General features: G+C 32.8%; 1 protein-coding gene across 7 annotated transcripts in view; it reads right to left on the reverse strand.

Annotated features, from left to right (window-relative positions):
• The window catches only part of COP1 (COP1 E3 ubiquitin ligase), a 217,456-nt gene that overhangs the window by 21,857 nt on the left and 179,485 nt on the right, over positions 1–16,114 (reverse strand). For all 7 annotated transcript variants that reach the window (XM_076000399.1, XM_012765047.3, XM_076000400.1 and 4 more), the window contains 3 exons: positions 13,611–13,728; positions 10,989–11,113; positions 10,342–10,502 (listed from right to left, as the gene is read on the reverse strand). In XM_076000399.1, the coding sequence (XP_075856514.1) occupies positions 10,342–10,502; positions 10,989–11,113; positions 13,611–13,728 (404 nt within the window). The remainder of the gene's footprint in view (positions 1–10,341; positions 10,503–10,988; positions 11,114–13,610; positions 13,729–16,114) is intronic.

A 16,114-nucleotide genomic window follows, 5' to 3' on the forward strand; every position in this document is an offset into this window, starting at 1 on the left:
ATTCATTATATGTAGAGTTACATATAAATGCTGAATTTGAAAGAAACTTTTCGGACTTGGGGTCATTCTAAAAATAACAAGCATGTTTGACATTATCAGACTTTCTTTGTATAAATATGAAGGACATCTGGTAGGAATGCATAAAGGCAGACTGAAGGGGATACAAAGCTGCTGAAGTCATCTAAGAGGTGGGGAGGGAGGAAGAACAGGAATGAGGAGATTAAAAGCAGGAATGAAAAGACAGACAAATACAAGAGAAATTTCAAAGAAAGCATTATGTATTCATTTATTTATTTTTGAGACAGTCTTGTTCTGTTGCCTGGGCTAGAGTGCTGTGGCATCAACCCAGCTCACAGCAACCTCAAATTCCTGGGCTCAAGCAATCCTCCTCCCTCAGCCTCCCAAGTAGCTGGGACTACAGGTGTACACCACTGCTCCTGGCTAATTTTTTCTATTTTTAGTAGAGACAGGATCTTGCTTTTGTTCCTTCCACTCCCAAGACAAATAAGAGTTCATTCAGATTGCCCTCTTCCAGTCAGGAAAATTTTCTAAACTGTTATAAATCACCCAACTAGAGAAAAGAAGAAATGAAAGGAAAGATAAAGGGAAAGGAGAAACAGTTGAAGGAGGGAAGAAAGAAAGAGAAGAAGCTCCTATGTTGTCTTCTCAGTGTTTACTGAAGAATTCAGGGTAAGAAGTAGCTTCTTAAGTATGGGAAGTAAATATATTTTAAGGGCAGTATTTTTCAAGAACAAAAATTAAAAAGATCATATCTTACTTTTTTGGTTTATGTTTCTTCCTCACGTGGGTGAGGGAGTAGCAAAATCTAACAGACATTAGATATTCATAATTACAATCATTCCCTCTAGGAGATGCTTAAGAACCATTTAAGTCGCTTGGTTACTACTTATAACAAACCTCTTCCTAGTGGTAACATGATTCATCTATTCTCAAACTTGATTGCTCATATCGTTTTCCAGGGAGACCTGGGGAGCTTTTCAAAATACAGATCTATATCCTCTCCCCCTTTCTCCCCTGAAATACATATTCATAGGTTTGAAATAGAATTGTTAATCGTTTCTGAAAGAGCTCCAAGTGATTCTGATAATCTATCAGGTTTGAGAATCACTGGCATAAATAAATTTTATTATAGATGCCTGCTGCATTTTAATGGAAGCAGACTGGCTTACAGTATTACATGGCTTCTCAAATGTGCTTTACTTTCCTAGTTTAGTGGAATATGATGCTTCACACACACACAAAAATGTTTACTAAGAACAGTTTTTCTTAGTAAAGAAAAAAGACGTGTATTTCTTAGATATAACTTACATAAATTGGAAAAATAGATGTCTTTCTGAAAGAAGAATGAATTGTGAAATAGTGCTAATGTGATATTGAAGGGAAGGATGGACATAAATCTAACAAAAATATTAAACCAATAGTAAATGTCAATTTCCCTGTAGCTGCACAGATTTAAAAATTTTTGCTGCTTTTGAACAGACAAAATAGGTTGGAGATTATATCTCAAGGAGCAAAGAAGAAATTCTGAAATAATTATATAGGTACATATAAATGGTTCATATCATAAAAACTACTTTTCTTAAAATTGATACAGTCTTGATGTTACACTGAGTTTCAAGTGAGCTTATTGGACATTAGAAGTATCTCCCACTTCTTCCTCAGCACTTCTTTGGTTTCAATTAATATTTAATTAATTATACAATAAGATAAAGGCTAAACTTGAAGGGTATCATTGATCACAAAAATTATTTATTAATTTTGTACTATGTGCAAACAAGTTGCATAATGCTAGGGGTAATTAAAAAATGAATGATGCTAATAGCAAACACTTACATAGCTCTTACTGTGTATCAGAAACTGCTCTAAACCACCCTAAGAGATAGATGGCTATCATCATCAGCATTTTATAGAGGAAGACACTGAACCACAGTGTGGTTAAGGAACTTGAGCAAGGTGGCAGAGCTGGTAAGTGACAAATCTGAGATTTGGACCTAGGTAGCCTGGCTCCAAAGTTCTTAATCAAAATACTGTAATATCTTTTTTCAAGGAGTTTTCAGGTTAGCAGGAGACACAAATAACAGTACATGAACACAAATAACAGTACAAGGCAAAATATTAATTCATTCATCAAACATTTTTAAAGGCTAGGACTCAGGAGAAATCTAGATAAAGAAAAGAAGATCCACTTAAGACAAAGTTTTATACACTTCGGAATAGTGTTTCATTATATAACAAAAAAGTTTTATTCATTAGAAATATGAATAGAAAGAATAGAAAGAATAAATTTCATTATATGACTGAAAATGAAAGTGCTCTGTCATCTAATACAGTCATAACTTTGCATAGGAAAGGGTGATAATACAGTTGATAGGGTCCCAAGCCCAGTTTTGTGGTACTTGGTTTCAAAGGAGGGAAATTGGGAAAATTATTACCTTGACCCTCTCCACACACACTCTAGAGTTACAGAAACTTTTAATATGATTCTTCATGTCTCAAACCACAAATGTTCGCCCTTAATGACCAATGCTTTTTCTGAGTAAAGAGTGTACTTTTCTGTTCACTTTTGAGGAGCTAATGGAGTAATAAATGTCCTTTACGAGTACTGCCTTATATCATTAGCTATTCCACTTAGAATTAGTAAGTAGGTAAAGATGTATGGTACAGTTCAGAGCTGATAAAACAAGAAGTGTATCTGCAGCCTCAGCAGAAGTACTATGGATTCAGGATCTGCTCTCAGCAAAAATATGATTTTTTTCCCTTTACACAGGCATGATCATATAGGAACAAATATTAACACATTCATTTGTGTACTTAAAACATTTTATATTTCATTCCAATAGTTTTAGATAAGAGCCCTGGCAAAAAAAAATTCACAGATATAGAACATACATAATCCCCTCTCCCTAACTCCAATCTCTAAATTAATCAATTTTAAAAAAGAGATGACTTTAATCCAGAATCTTTTTCATCCTTAAGAATATCCTTTAAGGTTTTCTTTACTGTATGTCTGCTGATGGTAAATTCTTTAGATTTATTTATCTAAAAATGTCTTTATTTTACCTGTGCTTTAGAGATTTGCACTAGGTGTAGAATTCTAGGTTGGCGAGTATTTTCCTTTATATACCAAATATCTGGTTTTCACTGTCTTCTGGCTTCCAGTGTTTCACTGAGAAACTGGCTATCAGTCTAATTGACAATATTTTCTCTCTGCCTCCTTTTAAGAATTTCTCCTCTTTGGGAGAAAAGGCAATCTCTTCAATAAATGGCATGGGACAAATGAATATCCATATGCAGAAGCATAAAATTGAATGCTTATCTGACACCATATAAAAAATCAGCTCAAAACAGAGACTTAAACATAAGGCCTGAAACTGTAAAACTACTAGAAGAAAACATAAAGGAAAAGCTCCATGACATTGGTCTACGCATTTTTTTTGATATAATCCCCAAAGCACAGGCAACAAAATAAAAAACAAACAAAACTACATCAAACAAAAAAGCTTCTGCATAAGAACAGAATCAACAGAGTGAAAAAGACAACATATGAATTGAGAGAAAATATGTGCAAACCTTATAACTGTTAGGGAGTTAATCCAAAATATATTAGGAATCCAAACACAACTCAATAGCAAGAAAATAAATAAACCATTTTAAACATGGGCAAAGAACCTGAACAGACATTTCTCAAAAGAAGACATACAAATGGTCAACAGGTATATGAAAAAATGCTCAACCATTTAATTTGAATCAGGGAAATGCAAATTAAAACCACAATGAGATATCAACCTCACACCTGTTAGAATTTCTATCATCAAAAAGACCAAAGTTAACAAGTGTTGGCAAGGATGTGGAGAAAAGGGAACCTTTGTAATATTGTTGGTGGGAATGTAAATTAGTACAGCTATTGCAGAAAACAATATGGATGTTCTTTGAAACTAAATATAGAACTACCATATGATCTAGCAATCCCACTACTAGGTACTGAATCCCACTTCAATTCCAAAAGAACTAAAATTAGTATATTGAAGAAATGTGTGCACTTCCATATTTATTGTAGTTATTTATTCACAATAACCAAGACATGGAATCAATGGAGGTATATACCAACAAACGAATGGATAAAGAAAATGTAGTATACAGTTGGCCCGAGAACCACACAGATTTGAACTGTGTGGATCCACTTATACATGACTTTTCTTTCTGCTCTACTATCCAAAGAGATAAGACCGAACCTTTCTCTTCCTCTTCCTCCTCAGCCTATTCAACATGAAGATGAGGATGAAGACCTTATGATCCATTTCCACTTAATGAACAGTAAATATACTTTGTCTTCCTTTTGTTTTTCTTAATAACATTTTCTTTTCTCTAGCTAACTTTATTGTAAGACTACAGTATATAATACATAAACATACAACAGACATGTTATTCTACTGCTTATGTTATTGGTAAGGCTTGTGTTTGTCAATAGGCTGTAAGGTTTTGAGGGAGTCCAAAGTTATATGTGGATTTCGACTGCAGGAAAGGCCAGTCTTACAAAAGAAAAACACTCTGTCATTTGCAACAACATGGTTGAATATGGAGGACATGCTAAGTGAAATAAGCCATATATAGAAAGACAAATACTGCATGATCTCACTTATGTGTAGAATTAAAAAATGTTGACATCATAAAACTAGAGAACTGTGGTTACCAGAGGTGGGAATAGGGGATAGGGGAAAGGATGAGAAGATGCTGGTCAGAGGGCATAAACTTAGTTGATTGGACAAAATATACTGCACAGCAGCCTGACTCTAGCTAGTAATAATATAATTATATTTCAACATTGCTAAGAGAATAGATTCTAAATGTTCTCACTAAAAAAAAAAAGAATGTGAAATGATGGAGATGTTAGATTGATTTAATCATTCCATAATGTGTATGTGTGTGTATATATATTAAAACATCACATTGTACCCCATAAATATAAACAATTATTGTCAATAATTTAAAAAAGGAAACTGATGGTTTAAAGTACAGAAAATAAATCTCTCTTTGTGCTTTATTTACTATCAGCAGTTTTACTATGTTGTACCAAGATGTGACTATCCCACCACCAGCAGGGGACACAGGATCAGACATAATTGGCTTTATTCTAGCCCTAAGTTAGTCCGCTTTATAGAAGGATATATATAGGGTAGGGAATTCAGAATGCATAGTACCTTCAAACTCAGCACGGGGCCAGCAATTCAGTTTCATAGAAGGATATAGGATAGGAAATTCAGTAACGCACAGTATCTTCAAACTCATCAAGGGGCCGAACAACCATTCATATGAATAGCTTCTTGGAACTCTCACTCATGCAAAGAACACACACTGTTGCCAGAGACAGAGTTCACATGGTTTATCTGAATCCATAGATGTGCCTTGGTTTCCTGTAGTCTTATACTGCTCAATTTGCAAAGATCTAAGGTCAGTATGCCAATTCACAGTTCTCTCAGTCCAAAAGTGATAACACAGATGGGGTTTCATAGTAATTTTAAAAGATAATTGTCTTCTAGCATATAACATTCCATATTTGTCTTAACACAATATATTTCCAAGGAAAATAGTGTTATAAAGAGGAAGACCCAAGGTCAGATTCTCAGGCAGGCCTAGGTCTATTGAAGGTCCAAGTATAATATTAAACTTTTATTCACATTATAGTTTTTTTTTTTTTTTTTTGAGACAGAGTCTCACTCTGTTGCCCAGGCTAGAGTGAGTGCCATGGCGTCAGCCTACCTCACAGCAACCTCAAACACCTGGGCTCAAGCAATCCTCAGCAATCCTGCCTTAGCCTCCCGAGTAGCTGGGACTACAGGCATGCACCACCATGCCTGGCTAATTTTTTCTATATATATATTAGTTGGCCAATTAATTTCTTTCTATTTATAGTAGAGACAGGGTCTCACTCTTGCTCAGGCTGGTTTCAAACTCCTGACCTGGAGCAATCCGCCCGCCTTAGCCTCCCAGAGTGCTAGGATTATAGGCGTGAGCCACCACGCCCGGCCACGTTATAGTTTTTGAGTTATTCATTCTGTGCAGTTTAAAGACTTACTGAATCTCTGCCTTGCTGTCTTTCATCAACTTTCTACAAGTTCTCAAGAATGAACCCTTCTAATATTTGCTCTTGCTACACTATTTCTCTTCTCTCCCTTTAGCTCTCCTATTGAAACCTTCTTACCTGATCCCCTATTTCTTGTTTATATTTTTTCATTTTTGACTTTCCATGTTTCCTTTGGTGTGTTTTCTCCTAATTTACCTATCAGTTCATTAATTTTTATTTTTACTTTACCTTCATTCAACACATTTATTGAATTCTTAATTTTGGTAATCATACTTTTTCAGCTCTAGGATTTTTTTTAAAAAATAATTTCCAGTTCTCAGTTGAAATTTTGAACATTGTTTTTTATCTTGTAAGCATGGTTACTTTTAAGCTATTTGATAGCTCCAAAATCCAGAGCTGCTGTGATTGTTTCTACTGTCTGTTGATTATTCTGGTTTTATTTATGCTGTATTATTTTTTCCTATGTCTGTTTATTTTTTATTGTGCCCTAGTTGTTGTTTTTGCAAACCTGGAAAAAATAAATTAAGTCCTTAGATAATGTCATCTTCTTTTAGAAAGGATTTAAATTTGCATCCTGTGGACACTAGCAATGTGTCACCTAAATTTAATTTCAGGGACTGATATGAAGTTGAGTTGCAATCACTGTGAAGGATTATCTCCTACTGTTTTACCTAAACCAGGGGTGGGGAACCTGCAACCTTAAGGCCACATGTGGTGTTCTAGGTCTTTAAGTGTGGCCTTTTGACTGAATCCAAATTTTACAGAACAAAACCTTTTATTTTTATTAATACTTTTTGCTTGTCTTTATATTTTATTTTAAAAATGAACATATTTAAAATACCAAAGAATAAAATAAATTACAATGAAAACCTCCCAGATTGACTGGTACAATTAAAACATTAGTAAGCCATAAAGGCTAAACTGATGGATGCTGCACTCATGATTTAGTTCTAACTCCTGCCTGCCCCTCAATGGTGCCACCACTGCACGAGGCTGGTTGGTGAGAGTTTATGGGGGTTGACTATGCTAGTCTGTTATCAGCTTTTGACAACAGTGCACTGTGTTTCTGTTTGAAGTGGATTTTGTGAATAGTTGCATACCTGGACAGTATTTTTTAATTCTGTCTGCTTAAAAGTCCATCATGTCAAAGAAGACCAAGAGAATGCTAATGGAAAAAACTAGATTTTTTAATAAGGATTGGGAATTATATTATCTTGTTTTTGCTAAAGATAAGATGATTTTCTTGCTTTGTGATACTGCAGTACTAACATTAAAGAAATTCAATGCTCATCAACATTGTAACACTCATAAGGATGATGAAAAATTTAAATTAGAGGGAGAGGCTCAAAAGGTTGTATTATAGGCATTAAAAGATGAAAAGCAAAGATAATTCTTTCAAGCAGCAATAAGACCTGGAAATATTGCTACTGAAGCAACTTATAAAGTAGCATATATAATCAGGAAAAAAGGGAGGCCATCCAGTGATGTAGAAATTGTGAAATAATGCATTGTTAAAGTTGTAGGATGCTAGACCCTAGTAACATTTCAAAGTGCAAACAACTGTCTCTTTCAAGGAGAACAATAACTGATTGGCAGCATGAATTAGCCTTCAAATTAACAGAACAACTTCATGTAATACTTCAAAAGGAAAATACATATTATTCAATCGCTTTGGATGAATCAACTGATACTACTACTGACTCCATGCAGGCTTTATACTTCATTCGGGTCATAACAGAGATTTTCTTTGCTATGAAGAGTTAGTTGCTTTGGGTATTCTTGTGAACAGAACACGGGGAATAGATATCTTCAACAACTTCCCAGATAAATGTTGTGAAGTTGGACTGAAGTTGGTAAATTTAGTGAGTGTATGTACAGACACAGTGCACCGTCCATGAAAAGTGCACTTCCATGAAAGGAAAACAGGAAGGGTTTATTGCACAGGTAAAAAAGGTATTAACAGATCCAGATGATCTCACTTCTTTTCATTCTATCTTGAATCAGCAAAATCTCTGTGCTAAAGTACTATTTTAAGTTACACTTTGCAACAGTTATAAGTATTGTTAACTATATTCCTGCAAATGCAACCTGGCATTATCAGTTTCCTAATATGCTCAAGTTGAAGGATGAGGTATTCAGTATGGATATATCATTCTATCACTGTTGGCTATCGTAGGGACAGGTGTCAGCCTAAATTTTCTGTGAGAATGGATAAAATTTTATGAAGAACACAATCAGCAATGTGAATTACTGAAAGGATTCTACAGGAACACAGCATTTCAGTGTGATACCATGCAGAATCAAAACAGCTTGAATATTTCTTTGCAAGGTAAAATTAAGTCTATATATGATATGTGGCCAAAAAATCCACACATTTTGAAAAAAGCTACCTTTTTTTCAAAACAGTTGTTCTTCAAAAGGAAAATCGTATTGACATTTTCCCCTGTTAGCAAAGGTCACTGATGAGCAGAATGATATATGCGAATCATTTGAAGAATACATAGCTATTATAGACCTATTCATTAGAGAATACAATGAAATCTTCACTGACTTTGAGAATCATGACATCACACTCAAATTAGCATTTCAGCTTTGCTGAGTTGATATCATCAAGACACCTAAAGAACTAGAGATGGAATTGACTGAGCCCTCAGGAGATAACATTTAAAGTCATTGTTTGATGCTTAGAAAGATTCAGTTGAAATATGGAAAGAAGCAGAATACTCACTCCTTTGGCAGCATGCCCGAAAAATGCTTTCTTGCTTTCAAACACTTACTGCTGCAAATCTACATTCTGCTACTTAACTCAAATCAAGATGCCCTTAAGGTCACAAATGACAGAAACCCATCTAGAGGATTAATTGAAACTGTGGGCCTCCATGCTGCAACCAAATATTCAAGTGCTTTCCAACAAAAAGCAGATACAACAAAGTCATTAAAAGGTTAGTTAACTTTAAAATTAACAAATGGTTTTTATTTTTTGAAATTAAGTACATAATGGTTAGATTTTTATAAAATAATGTACATTTTTAAGTATATATAATGTAAGGTTCTTGAATGTGGCCTTTTGTGATTACGCTAAATTAATGCGGCCTTCCAACATGAAAAGGTTCCCCAGCCCTGCCCTAGACTACATCCCTCTGGGGACCTAAAACAAAGTGAGTCACGCATACAATGACAGGTATTGGACTCCAATCCCTGTGCCCCTGTGAAGCACCATACGTGCTTTTAGGCACCCCACTAAAACTGGCAAATGCTCACAGGGGAAACACAGACTCAAAAGCCAGGCTTATAGTCCTAGTCTGGTAACTTTTTTTGGTCTTATTTGTTTTTCAATACCTTCAAACAGGTTTTTGTTTTTAAAATGCATACACTTACAGTCCAACTTTTCTAATTCTATATAGGAGGAGGATTGGTCCAAATTACCTAGTCTGTTATTACCACAGCTGAAGTTGAACCACAGAACTTTAAAGAAGACAACAATGGAATATATCTAATTAAAGTGAAACTGTATGTGAAACTCAGATATCTTAAATTACCCATAAAGTCAAAATTTTTTGTCAAAAATAAAACCAAGTAAGCACCTAAAGCTCTTTTAAAAAATGACACCAATAAATAACTAATATTTATATAAATCAAGATAGTAAAAAGAATTATTTCTTTATATAATTTATTTCTTTATATAACTTACACTTTAAAATATAAGAATAAATGAAAGGTTTGAGGTAACTTTTTTTCCCAACCTAGTAGTATGACTTTCTTGTCAAGAAATTAAAAACATTTAAACATTCTTATATAAATGGATTTTGTAGAGAGCAATTCTACCCTGAAATATAATTAGGTGCACATACAGGACACTCTCCTTTACCTGACTCTTTTTCCTCCTATTGAGACACCAGCTCAGCTAAATGTTTATCAAGAACATACTGCATGTGATCACTGAGGAAAATGAGACAATGTGTCTTCTGGAATTTCTAATCTTATAGGAGGAGAGAGAAAGATATAATGTGATAATGGCTATAACAGAAGTATGTATAAGATGCTATAGGTACACAAGAGGGACACATGTCAGCATAACATTATTCTATTAGTGACAATTCAATTACTATCTAAAATGTCTACTGTCCTTGGTGATATAATGCTAAGTAAAAAAGAAAATGGATATTACATACCAATTGATATGTATATAAAATATATTATATGAGACACCAAGGTGAAAAACTGTTATGAAAACTTACCCCATCTGGTAGTGCCCTCCAGCATACAGCACTAACAAATTCATTTGTATCGTCTTCTTTTCGGTCTTTGTCCAGAACACTTTTGACTGTGTCAAACTTAAAAGTTAGCAAAGTCTTAGAAAGTCCTTTATAGTACAGGTAGAGGGAGTTGTTCTCACTTCCTAAAAGTAAATAATAATAATTTTTTATAATAGGAAAACTAGAATAAGGACATCACATTCAAATAGTAATATCACCCAAAGTTTTAGTTTGAAGCTCTTTTCAGGTCATATTAAATCACAAGACTAATTAGAAATCATGTAATATTTCTCTAAAATTAGAAATATTATTAGTAGGAATAAACATATTCTGTATCCTACATAATAGCTAAAGTACTATATTATAAAGGAGAACTATAAAACACAGTTAAAAATCTTATGCTATTTCATATGTTCAGGGCTTGTGCTCAATAAAACGGGAGGGACTAATGCTCCTCCAGTACAACCCAAGGAAAATTCATACTGCTGAAGCATCAACTCCATTATGCCACCTTCTGACGTAGTATTTCTTAACCATTTCCTGACTCAGTAGTTAGTCTATTTAAATTAAATTCGATTTCAGTGACAGATATATGTTAGAACATTCCTGGAAAAGATGGTTTTACTTACCACAAGCTATATAATCTCCATTAGAAGCAAGGCCTACAAAGTTTTTTTCATTGATATGACCCTTGAAAGAACGCAGACAGTACGGTTTCCCTACATTCCACAGTTTCAACTGGCTGTCTGTTGAGCTGAGGTAAATACAAAGAGTTAGAGCATATTTAAGATTTCATAGCATGAAACTCATCACTGCTAATTAGAGGCAATCCAGTTTGGTGGCTAAGAAGGCAGACTCTGGAGCCGGACTGTTTGAGTTAGAATATTCAATTTACCATTAATTTGCTTTTGACCTTAGGCAAATTATGAAATTTCACTGGCCTCCATTTTTCATCAGTTAAATGTGAAATACAATGATTCTTATTTTATGGAATTAAATGAATTCTATGAAACACTGAAAAAATTAATTAATTTACACTGTAAAAATTAATTAATTTAGAATGCTTTCAGTAGTGCCCTGGCCTGTTGGAGGTGCTAAATACATACCAGGTGTCAATACCACGATACCACCACCATGAACCATGAGAGAGCTCTACTGGGAGTTGTGTATAATTTCAGGGATACCTCTGTTCCTCTTGATTTATTTTTCAACTATTGAATTATATTGGTATACTGAATTAAACTTTTTACAGTTCAGTTGTCCCTACAAGTGTGGGATATGGCTGAAAATTTATTTTGCTAAAAGAATATGCAAATACAGTTATTTACCAAAAAACTGAATATAAAAATCACTGGTAATCCTAACAAAGAATACTTTATGATAAAGTATTCTTAATAAAACACCATGTTTTTGTTTAGTTAAAATTAGATATTATACATAACATTAGTAAATTGTTACCCCCATTAAACTTGTTTTATATTTTCTCCTACAAAATAAATATATTTTTATATATTTATTAGTAACTGTACATCAAATCACCTTTTCTCTTACTCTAACATTCACTGAATAGGATACTATGCTAAAGGTTTTACATATATTGTTTTATTTAAAAATTAATAATGTAAGATAAATATTAATGTTAGCTCTATTTTAGATGAGGAAATTGAGATTTAGAAGGTAAGGACATTTCTAAGTCCTTAACTCTTTATTAACCAGTTAATAAAGAGTATAGCCCAGATTCAAACTGTCTGATTTCAGGGGCCGAACTCCTAACTCTTTAAATACTTCTCTATTGCCTCTCATCATTTCTTCAATCCTTCAAATTCTTATACATTTGTTTTATTTTTTGCTCAATAATGTGGCAATTAATATCTCTTTATATATAAAAAATATAAAAGTTTTAATATTTCCAAATACACTTGTGGTATATGAATTAGTTCTATACACTTCTAAGGTCTAAATCTAAGAAAAAAATCATCATAATTTTATAAAAACTAAGAAGGAAAAAAGATTGGTGAAATATATATTATGTATCTAATTTAATAAAGTCAACTAAGATTTCCAATTTATGAAATTCAATTAAACACACAATTAATTGAAGTCAAACTGATTCAACATTTATAATCCTGAAAGAATATTTTGCCATATAATTTATCATACATATTTGAATCTGAAGAATATTTAAATTGTTTACTGCCCATTATTTTTACTCCTAGAGACTGGATATTTTTTGACCAGTTACCAGTTAATTTAAATGTGTGAACTAATTACCCCTATTACCTCTGGAAAGCTCAGTTTCCATTTTCTTTTTTTTTACCCTCTTTTATAACTCTATTCAAATTACCTTGCTAAATCAATTCAAATTACCAAGTTCTTATTTAGAGCAACCAGTATGGAGGTAGATGTGGTGGGAGATACCAAATATAAGGTATAGGCATTAATAATCTCCTAAGAGATATAAGAAACTAAATAAAAAAGAAGAAAACAATGTATCATTAGGCTTGAGAATAGTAGGTATGAAAAAGAGAAATTAAAAATGAATATTTAATAGGGTAATATAAAATGAAGAGAACTATGAAATGAATAACCAAAAAATGTGACTGCTTATGTTATGTAGGTAAAAGAGCTTTGTCAATATTTTGACAATTAAGATTTATTTACGTTGGTACCTCTTATTACCATCAAACAAAATAAAAAATAGAGAACTAAAGGCTTTTATTTTGATTCTCTAGATTAGAAAGCTTTTCAAATGACATTTGTTAGGTTAAATCACTATGAAGTTACAGAGAGATCAACATGTCAGTGTAAAAGTCAACCAAATATTATTTAAAACCAAAAATAATTCTACCACTGTACTATATGTAGATAAATATACAATAACATATTAATTGACTTTAATAATAAAATACTTCTCATTCTATTCCATTAACTATGTTGTTTCTTCTTAAAGAGAAGCAGTAGGTGAAATCCAATTTGAAGTTCAAATGTAATTAAACATAGGAGTTCTAGATAAGGGGGGCTACACTGAAATTAGTTTCAGGATTTTATTCACAAATCACATATAAAAGTGTGCAACACAGACCAGAATATACATGTATTTTAATTTAACAAGTCATAAAAAAAATCTATTTTTAAAGAAGTATGTACACACCAATGCTACTGTTTAGATAGATCCACAGTGATTCTACAAAATGGTAAATGATGACAGAGCTCTCTCTGTAAGCTCAACCTCTGAGGAGAGTAATACTCACGCAGAGACAATTTCCTCACCACTCACAAACTTTGCATAAGAGACCGCTTTTCGGTGTCCTTTGAATACCATAATTGGTTGTTTAGTGTTACGAAGATCATAGTAGTGGACACAGTGATCTAAAACAAAACAGAATGAGATAAACGTAGTAAATGAAGAAACTGAAAGCAAAACTATTAATAATTTTAATTGGCTTTGGTGGTTTTCATCAAAAGTTCCACAGACAATTGTAAACTTCCAACAGCTAGAAAAATAAGGGATAGGAATTATTTTCAAAGACACAAGAAGATATTGGCTCTAGAAACAGAGTATCAAGGGCTCAAACAATTGGAAAATTAAAAATCAATCTTTATATTTTAGGGGATTTATAAAAAAGGTAATGTAAAAATTATGGGATATCTGGATAAACATAATACTATATAATTTTATTTCCCATGTTTGCTTTTTTAAAAAAGCATTTAATTGAGATATTTTGCATCTAATAAAGTATACCCACTGTAAATACTGGATACAATTCAAAGACTTTTCCTAAATTTACCAAGTGGTGGAACATCACTGTAAGTCATTTTAGGAGATTTTCTGTACCTCAATAACATCCCTTATGCCCATTTGTTGCCACACTACCACTGTTTCTGTCTCTGTAAATTCTTTATATATTCTAATATAAGTGAAATAATATATTATGTAACCTCTATGGCTTTTTACACTTTGCATAATGTTTCTGATGTTCAGCTATTTTTTAACAAGTGTCAGTAGTTCTTTTTTATTGCTGTATAGTATGCATTGTGTGGATATACCCCATTTTGTCAATCAACTCACCAGCTGATGGACATTTGTTTCCATTTTCTGGTTATTATGAATAATGCTGTTATTAACAGTCACATTCAAGTCTTTGTGTGGACATGTTTCCATGTCTCATAGGTAGATACCTAGAATAGTAGTTATTGGGTCATATAATAATAATATATTTAACTTTTTAAGAAACTGACAAACTGTTAATTATACCATTTACATTCCAATCAGCAATACATGAATGTTCTAGTTTCTTTACATGAATTTGTTCCAATATCTGGATATAAGACCTTTATCAGACATATATTTTGTAACTATTTTGAAACATTCTGTTCCTTGTGCTTTTATTTTCTTACTGCTGTGTTGTGAATTTTGATTAGGCCCAATTTCTCATTTTTTTCTTTCAGGGATCATGATTTTCACATTGTAAATAAGAAATCTTTGACTAATTCAAGGTGTTAGAGATTTTCTCCCATTTCTAAAAATTTTATTATTTTAGTTCTTGCATTTAAGTTTGCAATGTGATATCCACTTGTCCCAGCACCATTTATTGAATAGGCGATCCTTTCCCCAATCAAATCAAATATCTTGGCACTTCTGCTGAAAATGAACTCACAATAAATAAGATTTTACTTCTGGATTCTTATTTCTAATCACTGATCTATATATGTCTATCCTTCTGCCAGTACAACACTATTTTGATAACTCTCGTTTTATAAGTATTTAAATTGGGAAGAAAAAGTCCTCCAACTCTGTTGCTCTTTTCAAAATTGTTTTGGCTATTCCTGGTCTTTTTCATTTCATATAAATTTTAGGATCAGTTTATCATATCCTGCAAAAAAGCCTGCTGAAATTTTTACAGAGATTGATTTGGATCCATAGATCAATTTGAGAAGAACTGCCATATTAATAACACTGAGTTTGCCAATCTATGATTATAGATTTCTCTCAATTTGTTTACGTCATCTTTTTCTTCAAAAATTTTTTTATAATTTTCAGTGTATAAGTCTTGCACTTACTTTAATGAATTTCTTACATATGTACCATTTTCTTTTTGACCTTATTCTGAACAGAATCATATACTTAATTTTATTTTTGGATTGTTCATTGCTCATAAAGAAATATTAACTGATTTTGTATATTAATCTTTCATGCAGTGACCTTGCTTAACACTTTTAATAGTTCTAATAGTTCTCAAAATTAGTTTCTTTAAAATGTCAACATACAGGAAAAAAGTTCTAAATATAGTTTAATTCTTCCTTCCAAATCTAAATGTCTTTTATTCACTTTTCTTGCCTGAGTGCATTGGCTCAGATTATAATCTCTAGTACAAGGCTGAACTGGAGAGTCAAGAGCAAACATCCTTGTTGTGCTCCTGATCTTAGGGGAAAAGCATTCAATCTTTCACCATTAAGTATAATGTTCACTGTTGGTTTTCCATAAAAGCCCTTTGTCAAGTCCGTTGAGAATTTTTACCATCAATGGGTATGAGATTTTGTCAAAAGTCTTTGCTATGTCTTTGATAGTGTGGTTGTGTGGTTTTAGCTCTTTATTCTACTAACATAGTGTATTATCTCTATTGATGAGCAGTCTTGGATAAATCTCATGCTGTCATATTGCATAACTGTTTTAATGTGCTGCTGGATTTGGCTTCCAAATATTTTGTGAAGAATATTTTCCTCTATATCCTCAAAGAATACTGGTCTGTGTTTT

The sequence above is a fragment of the Microcebus murinus genome, chromosome 2 (genome assembly GCF_040939455.1).
Source record: "Microcebus murinus isolate Inina chromosome 2, M.murinus_Inina_mat1.0, whole genome shotgun sequence".
Lineage (NCBI taxonomy): Eukaryota > Metazoa > Chordata > Mammalia > Primates > Cheirogaleidae > Microcebus > Microcebus murinus.